The 18,671-nt window shown below is 40.0% G+C and overlaps 2 protein-coding genes across 3 annotated transcripts in view; one reads left to right on the top strand and one right to left on the bottom strand.

The window, feature by feature from the left end:
* Positions 1-8,200, bottom strand: part of LOC108978641 (laccase-2-like) — a 17,169-nt gene extending 8,969 nt beyond the window's left edge. The window contains exons 1-6 of one of the 2 annotated variants that reach the window (XM_018949018.1): positions 7,471-8,200; positions 4,039-4,373; positions 2,861-3,201; positions 2,414-2,704; positions 424-610; positions 141-365 (exon numbers count right to left, since the gene is read on the bottom strand). In XM_018949018.1, coding sequence (XP_018804563.1) covers positions 141-365; positions 424-610; positions 2,414-2,704; positions 2,861-3,201; positions 4,039-4,373; positions 7,471-8,150 — 2,059 coding nt within the window. In that variant the 5' untranslated portion in view covers positions 8,151-8,200. Of the gene's footprint in view, positions 1-140; positions 366-423; positions 611-2,413; positions 3,202-4,038; positions 4,374-7,470 lie in introns of both variants that reach the window. The other variant, XM_018949017.1, reaches the window with a different exon arrangement.
* Positions 8,201-17,832: 9,632 nt separating this feature from the next.
* LOC108978651 (ABC transporter G family member 20) overlaps positions 17,833-18,671 on the top strand; it is a 164,954-nt gene continuing 164,115 nt past the window's right edge. Inside the window, exon 1 of the mRNA XM_018949027.1 lies at positions 17,833-18,427. The gene's annotated coding sequence lies outside the window, so the exon portion shown is untranslated. The remainder of the gene's footprint in view (positions 18,428-18,671) is intronic.

The following is an 18,671-nucleotide window of genomic DNA, read 5'->3' as shown; positions in this document are numbered from 1 at the left end:
CATATGTACTATCATCATACCTTTGTGCATTTTGAGCTTTAGTGGGTAATTAAAAGTGAAAATTAAATACGCTGACCTTATTTTTTGCAGTTAGAACTACATGTAAGTACATATGCATGTATGGGCCTCCAGTTACTTACATTCCGTTTCATCGACTAATATCAGCTCGACCACACTACCGTGCCGGACGAGCAGCCGATGYACACACGGACAGAGGCGATTACCACGACAATGAGCCGGACGTTCAAGTTCAGTGCAAAATTGTGTATCGTTCATAGCCTCGGGTTGCGTTAGCGGTGGGTAGCTTGGAAAGACGAARCTTAAATTGTTGATAGCGCCCACAATAGTTAGATTGTTCTGCAGATCTGAAAAAAATTGCTTAGAATTTACGATATAAAATGGTAGATTGTGGCAAAGACGTACTCGCAAAATGATAGTAGTTGCCATTTTTGAAGATTTCACTATTTGGCACKGGAAAATTGTGAAATGCAAGGAAGAACTGGTGATCCGGTGTGGCAGTGCGCAGTGTYTCGTCCTGTTCTAGTGACTCCAATTCGCTAATGCAGTGATTGTCACTGGCGCCACAACTGCCATTGGGGTGATTGAGGAACTGGTGAGCAGCAGATAAGTASAAGCGGAGTGAAACACGAAGACAAGGTAAGATTTTTAACTTTATAAGCTACTTTGTTGATGGTAGAGATCATGCAAAAAAGTATCTCAAAATTATGAGCTTCATTGAGTTTAATCAATGTTTTTGGCTATAAATCGGGTGGAAATTAAATTTGTAAATCTTCAAGCTTTTTTCGCTGACAATAATAATAATACTCAGCGAATGCATGCAGGTATCATGCATTAAGTATTTTGTCTTGTTTGATTACCTATCCTTTATACTCCGCGAAGAAGTTCATGAGCGACCGGCAGTACTATTGAATATGCCTCGAAGCTAGAATATTCGCAGAACTCTGAAAAAGCAACGGTTGCTGCTAATCAGTAAGGGAAAATGAGATCCCAACTTGCCATCAGCATACCGACCACTATGCTTGCTTGACACAATGTGAAAGCTGTATGAAAGGCCTCAGACTCGAAGCAACTATTAACGAAGCTGGATGACTTTCCCCTAGACAACATGCTCTTAGGAGCTGTAAAATGCGTCAYTCAAAGTTTAGAAAAATAGTGCTCCTGGCGACTTTAGATGTCCGAAACGCCTTCAAYTAGATRAGKRGGTATGATCAACACACTCGAAAAAAGCTTCAAAATCCTCGACAACCTCAGAGCTGTGGTGCAGAGTTATCTTAGTAACAAAAAACTAAAAAAATAGAGAGGGAGCACGACAGATAGCGATCAYRCCAGGAACAGCACAAYGATCCATTTTARGCYYAGACTTGTGATACTKGTGGAATCACTAGATAAGTGRAAAGCCGTGTGCGAAGTGGCAGCAAACATTATGAAACCCGATAGAGCTGGAAAACTACAACGGAGAAGACTACTACAAAATCCAATGAACAACTAAGACGSGACACACAAACCATGACCGGAGCAGACAAGAAATGTTTGAGGGGGGTTATGAGACAAACCGTGGTAGGGCCAAGTAATTGCAGCTTGTTACTGAATGCATTATTACCATCACGTATATATGAGTAATACTCAACTTTTCTCTCGACGTAATACTTGACGGTGGTACCGGGGGGCTTGGTTCAAGACAGTAGGAGGTTTAGTTCGGATTAAAGTTCTACACTGACATGGGGTTCAGGCCTTCGATGTTTCCTCCTCGTAACAAAAACAAAAAAAGAAGCAGAAAAGCCGTCATGCCTATGTAACGTCACGACAGAAGACGATGGTGAACACACATTATTTGAATATATGCGATGGCAATCAGAACGCACCACCGTAGAGGACCTCGTTGGCGCAATAACTATGGACAATTTAATCAGCGTCTAGCTGAACAGTGAAGCAAACGGGGTGATTATCCAGAAATTCGCAGCAAAAAGTGGGACATGAACGTAGGTGCACAGATGTAAATCTCGCAATGAGGAAAATGGAACGTCCCGCTGAAGTAATGCAAATATGGCTGCAAAGGGGTGGTTTCCACCCCCACATCCGCAAAAATAAATTCAGTGAATATTTTTCTGGACCATAGAGCCTTCCTTTAGATTTCGATTTTCTAAATATTTCGTTATATGCTGTCAGTGGTACCTTAACTCACTTAAATAATACTATATAGAAATATCTTCTACTGAAACGACCCGAAACTCTATTCAGAGGAAAGTCGAATGAAAGCTGAATAGAAGGTCTACAGCGGTCTCAACCAGAAGGCTTTTTCCACGATWTTTGGCTAATATATAGATCTTCGCTTAAGGTCGAAATTGAATGCACTCATTCTAATTATATATGYTTACATAAAAAGTCTACTCACCACCCCCGAAACGTAGGTTTCATTATATAACGGCATCGGCGGTAATGGCCGTTCCTCATTAGAATCTACAGTAACTTCATTACTCACATAACGTAGCAGAGCAAAGGACTCGGTCGGCAAGATGGCACAAACACCCATACCGCGTACACGAATCCAGTAATCACCCACAGTATTATTAGTGAATACAACGAAATCGTAGCGCTCACCGGCATTTGAGATGATTGTATCGAAGGCGTACGGCTTCAAATCATAAGAATCGGAAGCAATGATGCTCATGTTGTGACGCTCGATCTGGAAATGTAATGGAATGGCTTTTATTAAACTCAAGCACTGTATTAAAAATAATATTAGGAAAAGCTTCAGACAGCTTAACGACTTCTGTAAATCCCACAGAAAAAAAAAAGTTCGCTTACAAGAGCCACGTAATCGACAGTAGTTATTAAATACCTGCAATTGAAACGGACACGAGTGACTAATCGAATTTATAAGTCTGAAACGATAGCGTTTTCCCGGTAAAACATAATAACGCATTGGTGGCACCACAGTTGGCACACGTACACCCTCTTTGGTATAATATATACCGCGACCATTGATCAGCACAGAATCTGGAAATATGCCAGCTGAAGAAGGCTCGCCAGGAAAATATTGTTCGCCATACGTATGCATCCAGTCGGCTATGAGTATATAGTGTTCAGGTAAATCGAAATCATATGTGTCTTTGCTAAGCATAGCAGCCGGTTCATCGCGCACAATTAGGGCGCCATATTGACCATTGACCTTGTGGTGACCTGAAAGTGGAGAAACATTAAATGAGTAATGTGGAATTAAGAAGTGCAYTCTGAGTAGCTTGAACATATTATCTTTAATTCGAAAAGTAGGTCTTCCACTAAGCGGCTCATAGAACTAACTGGACCTACTTTTTAATAACTGAGCAATTCCAAGCTCTTGTKCGAGTAAAGAAATAGACTGTACCGGGTCTTCGCAAGCGTAAAATGGACAGAAATGTTATTCGAGCTTTTCCGTCTGCTTCAATTACATTTTTTTTTTCTCCACATATGGGATAGTCTGAGTTTTATGAAGAAGCTGACCTTCTGGGGTTTTGTGTGTAAGACAAAAGTCAGCAGTCGAAGTTACAATTAGAGTTTTCGAAAACTAAGTTCATTTCATGGTTGAACCGMCATTCCTTTGACCATGTTTTTAGTGTCTACAATCACATTATTTTGAAGCCTCGGTGCCTTCGGTATCGAAGGTCTAAACGGTTATACCTTTTACGAGTACTCTTCTTSCTATAAAGAATTTAAAATTTAGAGACGAAGTTTAAGAATCCATCGGAAATCTCCATTGACTCTTTAAACCTCTTATACCTCCAACAAATAATATGCAGGTTGATGGAAAAAATAAATATTTGCCAGTATTTTTCTGCCCTTTGCAAAATGTCAAAATGTGCCTGACATATTCACCTTTTGTATTACCATTTGTAAGCATCAAAATTGCAAAATGAAAACCGGATGTAATGGTGTAAAATTGCCGCGTTGAWGCAAGATAAAACTGCAGCGTTGGCTTCTACACAGTAAACTTTACATTCAAGCAGAAAAAAAGTGGGAAAAAAAGAAATAAAAACTCACCTGAATGCGAGTGGTAGAAATGCGTACCCGCTTCGGTGGCCCAAAAATGGTAACGGAACGAGTTGGAAAAATGTATGGGGCATTGTGTGACAAAGGGTACACCATCCGACCAGGGGGTCGCAACCATATGCTGACCATGCCAGTGTATAGCAGCTGCAGTACCAAGGGCTTGGTTAGCCACATCCACTATAATCAAATCGCCGCGACACACCTGAATGGCTGGACCGGGTAGTTGCCGGTTAATGCTCATTACACCCTTCTCATAACCATCGGCCAAGATGCATTGTGGTGCATAGCAATCGGCGATGATRCCGAGCGCGCAACGGCCACAAGCGCTGTGTGTGCGAGAAAAGATGCAAAGAAGTAGTGTGGGGTGGGGAGCAAGTGAGTGCATGCGAAAAAAATATTATTATGTCATGAAAGTGTAAAGTAGGGTGTACTGCTGGACTGAGAATACAGGTGACAGTTGGTGCAGTAAAAGCGATTGAAATGGAAAATGTTAAATGTAGGACAGTCCAATGTTGAATGTTTAGGGTGTAAAACCAATGTTGGGGTGCGGATTTAAATAGAATGTCGGTAAGTCGTCAGTTGAATTGCATGTTATGAGGTGCAATGGTGAAATGAAAGCTGTTGATGAGTGGAACGAAAATGCGTTTATRATCAGCAGAGCGGAATGCATGCAGGCACGGTTGATAAGCCAGTGAACTGAATATAACAATATTCCTCCCCAAAATGCTATTTATCAGCAGTCTCTTTCGAAGTATGAAGTCCCTCAAAGCTGTTGTAATTATCAAAGCAAATAGTGAGATTAAAACTTATCGATACGACCTCTTCATAAATATCTTGCTATATAAATTACCGTTAAATGTTCTTTTAGCAAAGAATGTCAATTACCTTTTCAGTTTCTAAATAGCAAATAGAACAAAAAATATCAATTCTTCAAGATAAATGTGAACGAAGGCGGGCTAAAAGGGCTGRGCTCCTTAAACAGGCAAAAACATAAATTCTACATAAAAGAATATAAAGCGTTCGTTTATACCGAAGGTGAGCTTAAGGAGTATGATAAATTCCAGTTTCTGCTGCTCGCCTCCCTAGAACATTAAGAAATCCTTTCTCAACCGCCGACYAGACTTCGGACTCAACTTYAAACATGTACTAACCACCATTCTCAGTGGAGCCATAAACACCTTTACCGACTTTATCACAGTGAATGGCGTATTTGGAGTSAAATCACCGCCCACTGCAGACGAATAGCTCGATTTGGCGCGAGCAACAAGAGTGACTCATGCGCAACTTTGTTCTGTAAAACGTAGCAGGTTAAGCTCCTACTTATCCAGAATCAACACTGATTTATCAAATATAAGTCGAGCGTACAATGAGTCTCCGCATGATACTAAYAATCTGTTTGTATGCCCATCTGATACCTTTCTCCCTATGGTCCGAAATCGTCGAAGCAGCACGTTTATAGGTCCTACCGTTGGTTGACCCCAATGACAAATTGTYCGAACCTTACAATCCTAACCGGGATTAGATAACTGTTACATCAGGGACTACCCTACATATCTGACATCCTGCACCCTATGCTCCGAACCCATTGAAATAGCGAGTAAACTGGATCTACCGTTAGATCACCTCGCTGACATGAACTGAACTACTGTCCTAACTGGTACTAGATTATCGTTACCATAACAACAAACGAAGGTGAGCTCTAGAAGTACCTTCTGAGGCCTAAAGTAGGTATATATGTAATTGGTTTAGAAAAAAGGTCGATCGAACTCGCATCATGTGGAAATCTAATACTTTTCCTTGGACGAACTTTCAGACATCATGCATTAGCACGAAATCTGTGTTCGGTAGATATTGGCACTGGATAAGGCGACATTATGCTTGTGTTAGAAAAAAAAGATGATAGTATATATAGAAAGAGGAACGTCTGTTTCGAAGGTGAAAATGAGTTACTTTATGCTTGGCATATCCCTCACCTCAAAAAAGGCTGAGTTGAGCATCTCGAATATAACGAATAAGTATTGGGTATTGAAACGTGCTTTCAAAATGGAATAATATATTCGTGACTTATAATTAGCTGATATCTGCACTTAGTTTCATGTGATGACTGACATTGCAGTCTCATTTACTTACATTATACCGACTTATTTGGATACGAAAAGTCTTCCGCGCTACAAATGACTTAATTTGAGATTGCKGACTTTGAAGAAGAAGGAAAATATTTTTAGAGAAATATGACCTATTGATACTGATCTGTATGGAGAAAGGCGAGATGGGGTCATCTTGTCACTTTCCCCTCATTACCCCGTCTTTGCCAGACTGAGATTGWAATATGTTGGTAAACACACCTTGAGCGAATCYAGCTCAAAACATTTCGTCTATCTATGAGGATCTAGTGATCCCCTTTCAGTTCAGTAAWTTTTGAATAACACAAAGRACGAACATCTGCCAAAGTGAGATATGTAACTTAGGATCAAACCAACGGCCACACCTAACCTAAACTAAACTTAACAAGAAAGATGAAATAATTGTCTCTTAACACGAGAYCTCAAATCCGAGTATGTGGTAAAGCATGAACGGCGTTTTGAGGACGCCTGAGGAACCTATCCTCCACAAACGAGGAAACTAGTGAAATGGTCAATGTACAAAGTAACGAAGACACTAATTGCCATCAGGGAATCATTGACGTATCAAACTGTTCTCGTTTGTAACTTCCTCAGTTCTGTAATTTGTTGTAGAACATTGTGGAAAGCAGTACGACGACGATTGAACGAAACCGCTACACTCCACCAGCGGCGCTACGAAAGACCTCGCCACTATGCGGACAGTTGTGATGAAGTTGTCGGAGTCAAAGTCAGCGCGCCAGCATTGGAGCAGTAGTAGGCGCTAAGTCAACGTCAACGGTAAGTGGTAAGGCGACAGAGACGCAACGAAATATGCAAGCGGAAACGCAATAAAAAGCAAAACAGGAAAAAAATGCGAATTAAGAAAAAGTGGAAAACACGAGGTGCAAAAAAAAAAACAAAAAAAAAAACGAAACGTTAATATGCTTATGCCAGCATGCCAAAGCGCTTTGATGGCTGATGGTCGCACAGAGCACAGGATACAGGACTCAGGAAGTTGTTGGTTGCAACTTGCAGACTGCCGGAAACCAGCAGTCGGTCTGCTCTACGCGAGGATATTTTTGTGACAATCAATATTTTATTGTGCGCTCGCCGCTTCGCTAAGTGTTGGCCGAATGTATGTATGTGCGAGAAACTGGGGTTACAACGGGTCCACGTACCATATTTATAAATACGAGCGCACAGAAAAATATATATTCAAGTATGAATGTGAACACGCAAACGTTGTGGTTAGTTTTATGACATTTATGTTTGTAYGTATGATTGTATGAATGAGTTTGTGAGAGAGTTTTGGCTTACGTACACYCCCATGACCTGGTAATGTTCTAGTGTAAATTTGAAATAGCAAATGCGACTGTCGCCAGCGATGCAGTGGCGATTGCACAGCTCGCCAGGATGTTGACTAACATTTAACGGTGTGGTGAAAGTAGGGTTATTTTTGTTATTTCCACTGTTGGTATTAGGATTACTGTCAAACGTTGTGGCAGCAACAGCTGCATTTACAGCTGCTGCCTCGGCTGCCCTCGTCCATGCCGCCACACCGACCGGATTAAATTTGCCGACTAAAGTGAAGTAATTTGCAGCATTGCTTTGACTCAATGGCGGCAGCGTGGATATTAGCGTTGAAGCTGAGGCCAGAGCCAACGCTGTTGTGCGCGGTAAGCCAGCAGCTGGTTCGGATGCGGGCGCGTATGGCGATGCGGACGCTGCAACTGTTGCCATTCTTAGCCATTGTGGGATATTTGGAATTATTTTCCGATTTGCTGTATATGGGATTTGCGGATTTGAGGCAGTTATTGTTGTTGTGGTTGTTGTTGTTGTTGTTGTTGTTGTTGTGACAGCGATTGTTGTTGTTGCACTGGTTATTGCCGCGCTGGCATTTGTCGTTATTGCTAACGCTGCTGCTGGTGCGGCTGCAACGTCGAGTGCAGCGAGCCAAAGCAAAGTCATGGCAACGCTGTTGCCGCTTCGCGTTCGATACATTGTTTTGGGGCCAACGGCAGCAGCGATTTATTTCTCTAAACGAACGAATCGTTAAATCCGCGCACTTACTCATTCACTTTGCACCGCTCACAGTGCAGAAATAACACTAAAAGCTGTTGGGCGGCAGGCAGCGCACTTTTAGCTGCGGATTTGCTTGTGGCATGCCTTAGCTAATGTGCTTCGCATACAACGGTACATGCGCCGGACAATAAAATAGTATCATAYGCAATACGTTTGTTTGCGATCTTTTGTAATAAAAATAATTTTACGACTTTGCGGAACTTCGTGTGATAAGTTGCATGGCGTAAAGTGCGGTTAAATTTAATAGCGACATGCGAGGAAGATGTCAAATATTGATTCAGAGATAGAAAAGGGTTATTTTTTTTTTACCAGCAAACTTTTGCATATGGGAAGTGAAGGGGCAAGTGTCCATAAGGCACGCCACATGCCGGTTTGTTGGCTTAAATCGCGGATAATTTAAGAATTTTTGTGTGCCGTTATATTATTAAAGGTCTGTCAAAGGTAGTAAAGAATTTGATCAATAAAAAAAATAAAAAATAAAAAAAATAATAATAATAATACAAAAAAATAGGGCACTAAATTAATTTGTCAGAAGAAGATATGTTTCAATTCTTTAAAATTTTACGTCTTGTTATGAATTTCATACATTACATAATATTTCAACATTCACTGTTACTTACTCTCACCGTGTATGGKGTGTGACTTCGATAAATTGAGAACTTAAGCCCAATGGTAGGCAACGTCTTTTCAATGCTTTTGCTAAGTGTGTTACGGAAGGTTGATAGGTCGCGGTCGACCATAATAAAATACATTTTTCTGGCAAAATTATTATTTTTTATTTTAACACAGTTCCCTTCAAGRGTGATACACTGATTTTTGCGACCCTCCAACTTTTCGATACTATTTTTGTAGTACAATTTGTTCTTTCATCTTCATTCGACGAAATTTTTTTGCTCGCGAGTATTGTTTTGAGATCTGAAAACGTAAAGTGGTCGCTTAGGAAGAKATCTAGAGAATACGTCGGGTGTGGAAGCAATTCAAAGGCCCATTTATGGATTTTTGCCAGCGTTTTCACTGATTTTTGACACCATGTCCTGCCTTAGTGAAACACCGCTTTATTTTTCTTCTAGCGCGGCACTCACTTATCACAAAACTTTCGTATTCCAAAATATACGTGAATGATATGATATAGACGTTCAGTGAATATCTATGTCGAACAACTTCTCGTTATGCCCATACAAAATTAATTTCTGGACTTTTTTTGATGATTTCTTCGACAACCTCTTTTGGGCGTTCACTGCGTTCACCATTTTCGGTGACCATTTCCCCACGTCCAAACTTAACTTACGCATCCTTGCTGTTCGATTTGATAACAACTTATGTTYTATCTTATAGATCTAGCAAAGCTACGCATTTGTCGGAACCGCATATAGCTGTCATTCAATCGAATCGATCGGTGTCAAGTTCTTGTAAGTTAATTTTATCATTCGATCAAATTTATTCGTGAAGCTTGGCATGGATTATTACCCTAGCCAATGTTACTATCTCCGAGCAAACTGTTCAAATCGGACTAATATAGCGTATAGCTGCCTTAGATACTGAATTTTAAAAAAATAATTGTATGGAAACTATTTTGCTTGACAAAGATATTATCAGAGMATTTGACTTGAATTATTGCCAAAATCAACAAATTGTTCAGATCGGACCAACATAATATGTACTTGCCATACAAACAGATCCAACAAAACCAGTTTATAGATTATTTACTTTAAATCCATGTCAAAATATTTTTCTGCTAATTTATAACTCCAAGCCTATACTACAAACAAAACGCCATAAGTGCTCTTATTTCAATGACCAGCGCTTCTATACTTATGCTCCATATAGAATATTGTGCTGATCATTGTGCGCCAGTTTCAGTTTTGATAGCTTTGCAACATCGGCGGTTTGATAAGAAGATGCAAGCGTTGCATTCAAAACATCAACATATACACACTTTAACACATACATACATACATATGWACATGTATCTACATAAACGCATATGAACATTGTACGAGTATAGTGAATGATATTCAAGTGTGGGCACTGATTTGATGGCGCGGCTTATATGAAAGTGAAAAATGTGGCAAATTGAAAAAAGGCGGTTTATAAATATTCACATACAAATGGCTTAATAAATATGCAGGCAAACATCTATACATTTGACACATATAAATACATAAATATGAAGTGAAATGCAATATTTTTAAGCCTGTTTGTAGCAGTGGAGTTAGTAAAATTTCCGAGAATTTGTACGCAAATGAATATGAAATAACGAGTTTGTGAGATTTAAAAGCCATATATAATCTTAAAGACACTAATATTGGATCATTTTTATGCTCTTCCTCTAACATTTTTTACTTTTTATACCAAGTAAGGTAAATGAGGTATTTTAAGGTATTGAGAATTTTTATGGTAAGGTTCGGTTGTCTTCGAACAGCCAAACCTTGGTAACCAGCGAATCGAAAAAGTTACTGGTGTAAATCGCAAAGACGAGCATAATCTCCACTTGATTTAGACTAGCAAGCGATCATACAATTTTAAAGAGCTATCCACATACTTTCCTGTAATGATTTCAAGCTATCCAGATTGTTGCTTTCCATTATAGATTTTTTGGATAAGAGTGCAGAGTCAAAACTGAGCAGTGGTGAACAACTAAGTGRCATTCTGTAAAATAATGCTAAGGTGTTTGTTAAAGTTTTAACTGATAACACTTAATTATAGTACGGGCCTGCCTTATTTATTCAAAAAGTTTCGGAATAAGATTTCTGATGGCAAACAGAAATGTCTCTATATAATAAAGACGAGAGGACAAAGACAAATTTTCGGGTTCTTGAAGCAGCACCACTTCGACAAACCAAAATCGTGCGATGAAACTGGACTTGGGACCTGGGAATGTATACTGATGTGATAGAGATCCAAATGGTTTGGTTACGACTGCTATAGTTCTGGATTTGAATGGGTGTTAGAAAAAGTCCTTAAAGTGAGAATTATTGTTGGAAGAGGACGTTACTTTACTTGGCTAATTGGTGAGTTTATTTTAGAACGTCTGCTATTTTCATATAGTTTCAAAAAATATTATATATCTAGAAGCTTAATAAAATGCTCGTATTATGAGGCTGTGTTGGTYTTGCTCGATATCCGCTCTATATATATTTATTTCAATTGTGAGTCATTGCCATTGTAAGATGTAAGATATTAATTTGACTTTGTTAATGAACTTAGGCTAAATTTACAATTCGACCAAGAAAATTTGATCCACAAGTAGTTAAACACAATGTCTTCATTCTCTAGTAGAGAAGAATGTACCAATGTTTCTGTGATCGACAGTTTCAATGGCAAAGCCTATATATTAACCGTTCGATCTGTGGTTGAAATAAGAGAAGTAGCGCACTTCTTCTATAGTAATGCACAATTATGAAGATAGCTTCGAACTGACTGATTACAACTCAGTCTTGCGTCTCGCGTGAACTTTTACACATTACCTTCAAWCATCCTCCATCCATCCTGCGTCAGGATCGGGAAGGACTTCTTTTAGCCGWTCGATACCAAACGAGGTTTCAGACAAGGTGACTCCCTATCGTGCGACTTCTTCAATCTGTTGCTGGAGAAAATAATGCAGAACTTAATCGAGCAGCTTCAGTCTTTTATAAGTGTGTACAGCTTCTGGCGTATGCCGATGATATTGATATCATTGGCCTCAACAACCGCGCGGATAGTTCCCCTTTTTGCATAATAGAGAAAAAAGCGAAGCAAATGGGTCTGGTAGTGAACGAGGGCAAGACAAAATATCTCGTGTCATTAAACAAACAGTTGTCGCACTCGCGAYTTAGCTCCCACGTTACTGTTGACAGCCATAACTTCGGAGTCATAGACGATTATGTTTATCTTGGGACAATTTCAGCCTCGAAATCCAACGCAGAATAACTCTGCCAACAGGTGCTACTTCGAACTGAGTTGRAAATTGAGAATTACAGTCTTCTTTTGACGAACAAAAACCAAGCTCTATAAGTCACACATTATTCCCGTCCAGCGATATAGTGCAGACGCATGAATGATGGTGACGACATCTGATGAGTCGATGTTACGAGTTTTCGAGAGCAAGGTTCTGCGGAAGATTTATTGTCCTTTGCGCATTGGCCACGGCGAATAAAGTAGTCGATGGAACGATGAGATATACGAGTTATACGACGACATTGACCTAGTTCAGCGAATTCAGCGAATTTCAGCGGATAGGCTGGCTGAGCCATGTCGCCCGAATGGATGAAATCACTCTAGTTCTAAAATTATTCGACGCAGTACCCGCTGTGAAGCAGAGAAAGAGGAARACCTCTAYTCCRTTGGAAAGAKCAGGTGGAGAAGGACTTAGCTTTGCTTGGAATCTAGAGCCAAATAGGGAAAAGGAAGAACGACTGGCGCGTTGTTGCAAACTGGGCTAGCGATGCTTTGTCAGTAAAGAAGAAGAATATATGTAAACAGATACTTTGTTCGCCCGTTTAGTTAAGTGCGATGCTTCTTAAAGCCGAAATATGCTGAGAGGTTCCAGATAATCCTTAGAGAGGCAAATTTTATATGTGTAAGGTTTTAATTTTTACTTTGACTGAAAACTAAAGTCAAGTACATCAATTAGAAATCTGTTGGTCCAAACAGGCATATAAACCYATCAGTTTTTTTGGCGAGGGCTATGAAGAGAGTACTATACTATCCATAGCTTTGAGATAATTAAAGTGGCACTTTGAAATCACTTTGCCTACTGAGAAAAGTCTTGGAGGATGAGTGCTGAAGATGAGCCAAGATTTCGGCAAAATAAATTGCAAACAATTATACTCATTCAATTTTTGTCCTCGAAAAGCTTTATACTACATGTGAATATGCTGCTACTTCAAGGCGCAATATATTTGGAGCTTCCAGCTTATACTTAGAGCGGCAAACTCTGTRAATGAAAGGTTTCAGTTTTCATATCTAGTACTTCAGTGGGAAGTCTGACGGTTCTCTTATGATATATAAATACGAATGGAAGCGTATATTGTCGATACTTTTGAGCTGTTTGAAGCGGTATACTGAAATCAGCTTGTTCAAGGAGCATAGCCTGAGGAGACGTAAGCTGAAGATACGTCAATATCAAACCACCAGCAGCATACTACAAATTATTGTACTTGTCTACTTGTTGGTCTTTAGAAAGCCTCATATTTCAGAGTGTTTAGCATCACAGTTGGTTCTCCAGCATATTTGTAATTTCTATAACGCATCTTCTTTTAAAATATGCTTCTCACGCTAAGCTTCGAGCAAGCCTTGGAATTCTACTCAGCAACGCATGCATATTAACGCAGAGGCATATAAGTATAAGAAACTATATTTTTATATAATTTAAATTATATACATATGTGTGTAAGTTTGTAACTATTTTTTTTTTTTTTGTAACTATATTTGTGTGTGTATGTAGATAAGTACAACGGTTGCTTATTGAAAACAAAAAGAGTGGCAGCAGAAGAAGAATCATAAAGGCATCAACAGTTTATCTCGAAGCATGCAAAGTAAATGAGGTTGGCGGCGGGTTAAGCACGCGGCTGCATTCAAGCGAAAACTTCAGCGCACACATGCAAACTTAAACAAATACTGCTACACACATGCATGACACTACTACTGCATATAATAACTGTGTGTGTTTGTTGGCTTATAACATGAAAAGTGAAATTCATTATTAGAAAAGTTGCACTTTTTTTTTCGTTTAAGTTAAATAAATAAATTCTCACTTGTGGTTTCTTTTTAATTCTCTCGTTCATTCGTTCGGTCGCTCGTTCATTCGTTCTTCCTTTATTCCGCTTTTGTTGTTTTTCTTTCGCTTTTGTACAAATGACCTACTTTCAATGCTAAAGCGGGACAAACACACCGACCACCTTGCATCCACACACACATACATACGGCTGATTCTCCGTTATAACTGCAACATTTGTTCGAATGATTCTGCGGCGCGGCGGCCACTTGCYGTTCGGGGCGCGTCTCCCGTGCGCATTTGGCTGGCGTACGCGTGCAGCTGGAAAATTTCTGTTGTTGCTAAAGTGTGTGAATTTGCTGCTGGCTCTATCGTTGTTGTTGTTGTAAAGCTGCTTTTTTTTAGTCTACAACAAAAACAAAACCGTGACGTTTGCAGAAAATTGCAATAAGCGAGTTCTTTTGTTATTTATAGCTGATTTTAATAAAAATGTTTGCCAGTTATTTATTGTATGGCTCCCCATATATATATGTATGTGTGTGTGTGTGTGTGTGTGTAATGCGCTGAGCGTTTGCGTTAACCTAATTTCTAGCGTCTTGCAACGCTATACAGACGCTTTGATGTTGTTGCCGCGTAGGATTGGCAAGTGTCAAGGTGAGTTTAACGGCTCAGTTGTGTTTGTGTGTTTGTTTGTATGCACATATGTACATATGTCGTAGCCAATTGACTGTTCACTAAGTTGATGCGTTTATGGTTGTATTATAATAAGCGACTTTGGTGGTTCCGCCAATATAAACAGGGCTATACTTCTTCTTCTTCTTCTTCTTTACTGGCGTAGACACCGCTTAMGCGTTTATAGTCWAGGTAACAACATTGCGCCAGTCGTTTCTTCTTTTCGTCAATTGGATATTCCAAGCGAGGYCATGTCYTTCTCCACCTGTTCCTTCCAACGRAATGGAGATCTTCCGCTTCCTCTGCTCCCACGGCGGGTACTGCGTCGAATACTTTCAGAACCAGAGTGTTTTCGTCCAATCGGACAACATGACCAATGTCAATGTCGTCGTATATCWCGTACAGCTCATTGGTCCATCGAATGCAATATTCGCCGTGGCCAACGCGCAAAGAACCATAAATCTTTCGCAGAACTTTTCTCTCGAAAACACGCAACGTCGACTCATCAGTTGTTGTCATCGTCCATGACTCTGCATCATATAGCAGGACGGGTATTACGAGTGACTTATGAGTTTGGGTTTTATTCGTCGAGAGAGGACTTTACTTCTCAATTGCCCACTCAGTCCGAAGTAGCATCTGTCGGCAAGAGATATTCTGCATTGGATTTAGCTGTTGATGCTAGTTTCAAAATACAATTAGTTACGACTTCAAAGTTATGACTGTCAACAGTGACGTGAGTGCAAATCGGGAGTGCGACGACTGTTTGTTTGATGACAGGAGAWATTTCGTCTCGCCCTTGGTCACTGCCAGACCCATTTGCTTTGCTTCCTTGTCCAATCTGGAGAAAGTAGAATTAACAACGCGAGTGTTGAGGCTGATGCTATCTATATCATCGTCACACGCCAGCAGCTGTACTCTCTTATAAAAGACAGCACCTGCTCGATTAAGTTCTGCAGCTCGAATTATTTTTTCCAGCAGCAGATTGAAGAAGTCGCACGATAGAGAGTCGCCTTGTCTGAAACCTCGTTTGGTATCGAACGGCTCGGAGAGGTCCTTCCCGATTCTGACGGAGCTTTTGTTGCTGGTCAACGTCAGCGTACACAGGCGTATAAGTTTTGCGGAGATACCAAATTCAGACATCGCGGAATAAAGTCAGCACCTTTTCGTGCTGTCGAAAGCAACTTTGAAATCGGCGAAGAGGTGGTGAGCGTCGATTCTCCTTGCACGGGTCTTTTCCAAGATGGTTGGTCGGTTGTTGATTTTCCAGGTCTGAAGCCACAATGATAAGGTCCAATCAGATTGATCCACTCAATACGCTCGATAGAACCTTATACGCGTTGTTCAGGAGGCTTTTTCCACGGTAGTTGGCGCAGATTGTGTTGTTTCCCTTTTTTTGGATTGGACAAGGCACACTTAAGTTCCAATCGTTGAGTATGCTTTTTGCTTAAAACCGAGGAATTATTTTACTCCAGCTCATATCTGAAGAAAAGATTGCATGGGTGCTATAGTTCGTAGTTTTTAGATGATTGGTTGAAAAGGGACCGCAAGTGGGCGCACCTAGGCCATCATTAGTCCCATTGTACTCCCGGGTAGTAACTATTTTAAATCTTATACAGCAACTCAGTGTATTAAGTAGAAAACTTGATTATTTTCCATCTAAGCTGCCCAATGTCACTTAAGTTGGAGTATTGGGAACCGAGGAAAATGTTCCCTCCTTATCCGGCTGAAGGCACGACATGCGCCTATATAATGTGCCACCGTCTCACCATTCCACGCGTATGTATGCGTTCTGTTAAATCCACTTTCCCAATTTCTGGGGAGGGGATCTTAAAGGTAGGTACCCTGCGATGACCCCTACAATGTTGCTAAGATCCCTTTGACTAGAATTAGGGGCTTTATGGTCTGTCCGACAACAAAGCTACCCCAACTTAACTTTGTGGTATGACCTTTGTTACTTGTGTACTAAGAACTATTGCGTATCTTTAGAGCCCACTGTTTGAAGATCTCGAAGGAGCTGAATTGTGTTGGAGACACGAGCGGACCTGCGAACCTGCTCGTCTTCTCTTCCTATATGACCGGATACCCAGATGATATTAACCGAGTTAATTATTAAAAGTCTTGTAATTGACTGTTTGCATAACCTAATGCAATGTGACTTCGTATTGGCGTTACGGATGACCTTAATTGGCGCTGAGCTGGCTAGAGCACAAGCATACTTATCACAATCTCTTATGCCTAAAATTTGGGTCTGAAAGGCCGAAAAGACCGAAGCCCGCTCCTGTACCTGTTTCATTATATTATCCACGGGTGAATATACAGATACCGTTTGAGCTGTCGATCACCGAACCAAAAGCCCAATCGCATCTACTGGACAATTAAAACAATGTGTTTTATTCCTCGTTGCTCTTCTTTTCTCGCTCGCATTGTCAGCTTAACCCGCGTTCATTAACAAGATCGAGTATGATACCATAGCCGTAGTGACGCCTAACCTGGCTCCATAACTTAAGGCTTGATTCCTCCTAATTTTTTAGACTTGGAACTCATTCTTTTGAGTTTTTGCGGTGGTTGCAGCGCTATGATAGTGAGTTGGAATAGCTAACAACTTTTAATCTTCATAACTCTTCATAAAGAAAAATTTGGCACTGCTTCAAAAAAATTGTATTTCCTAATAAAAAATATATGCCTCAAGTCTTAATATTTATAAGCCTGCTCTTTCATCAATCAAGCTTGAGATTTCTTCGCTTATGGTGCACTCGTTAAAATGAAGTTGTGCTTAAGCGCAGACAGCAACCGCGCGCACAAAGTAAAATTCATATTAAAGTTTCAAACCTCAACGAGAGCTTTTAAGGAAAAAGCGCTAATTGATGATCGCAAGTTGCCTACAAGAACAATCCAAAGCTGTATTCATTTACATTCACAGTGTATTATAGAATCAAACTGGTTTTGAGAGCAGCATCGAGAAAAGTACTTTGCACGCGCGACGATGCCGCCGCTTTAAAATAGTTGAAGGCGATCTTTTGTTTTCAACACGCTCGCTGATGTTGGTGTAGACCGAGCGCATGCATGGCCAAGCTGCCTATTAGCCAAGAAAATATAAAAGATCGCAGCTTACATGCGCGACGCGACTTGCGCTGAAAGTGAGGAAAGCAATAAAAAAAAAAAATAATATTCGCGTCTCTGCTTTTGGAACTGGCCAAGTTTGTAAATTTTGCTGTGCTTAGCTCAGCATTCAGGCGTTGCGATCAGTCTGCGATTGAACAGCGGTTCAGAAACACGCGCGTGTTCCAACTTAACTCGGCAAAAAGCAACGGTGCAAGTGCAAAGCAATCAAAATTGTATGAGAACAATTTTTTGTATTGTTATGAATTAGAATTTATATTTTTCGTTTTTGTTTTGGCAAACAAGTGGCAAGTGGCAAGTGTATACAATTTATTGCAACAATTCATAGCTGGCAAAGTTTGGCGCAACACGCTGGCCATAACGGCGCTTATATTTCGCTTTTGCCAACAAGCTGACGCATTTTCATTTCATGCTTCTGGGTGTTTTCCATGCACACACACATACATGCATACACTAATTTATTGTGTTTATATATAACTGTGTGTATACACTTTGTTGATGCCACTATTATTGCAACAGTTTGAAAACGAGTCGGACGTGTTTATTCGCTGATACGATTCTTTGAGCCAGCAGTGCGCATATGAGCTAGCAAACATATTTGGAAGCACCTGCACATGTACAAACGTACATATGTTTGTATGTGCTTGTTTATACATAATATTTAAGCGCAACTCAGCGTGATTTCGTGAAATAGAGAGTTCATTTAAAGGTAAACTTCTGAAAAAAGTCACATTTAGAAGGAAATTTATGCACAACAACAAATATTAGATATCAAACAGAAATAAATCAGCGAAGTTCGGAGAAAAAAATTAACAAAAAATATATTTTTCTTCAAGAATTTTTAGTTAATGATAAATTTTAAAACAACAACAAAAAATAAATAAAAACTAGAAACCCTATTTGGAACAGTTAAATTCGGAGACAATTTAATAAAAATAAGTAAATTTTTAGTA

The sequence above is a fragment of the Bactrocera latifrons genome, unplaced genomic scaffold, assembly GCF_001853355.1.
Source record: "Bactrocera latifrons isolate USDA-ARS-PBARC rearing strain unplaced genomic scaffold, ASM185335v1 scaffold_125, whole genome shotgun sequence".
Lineage (NCBI taxonomy): Eukaryota > Metazoa > Arthropoda > Insecta > Diptera > Tephritidae > Bactrocera > Bactrocera latifrons.
The sequence above is the reverse complement of the archived record's forward strand: the minus strand, read 5'-3'. Positions and strand labels throughout refer to the sequence as shown.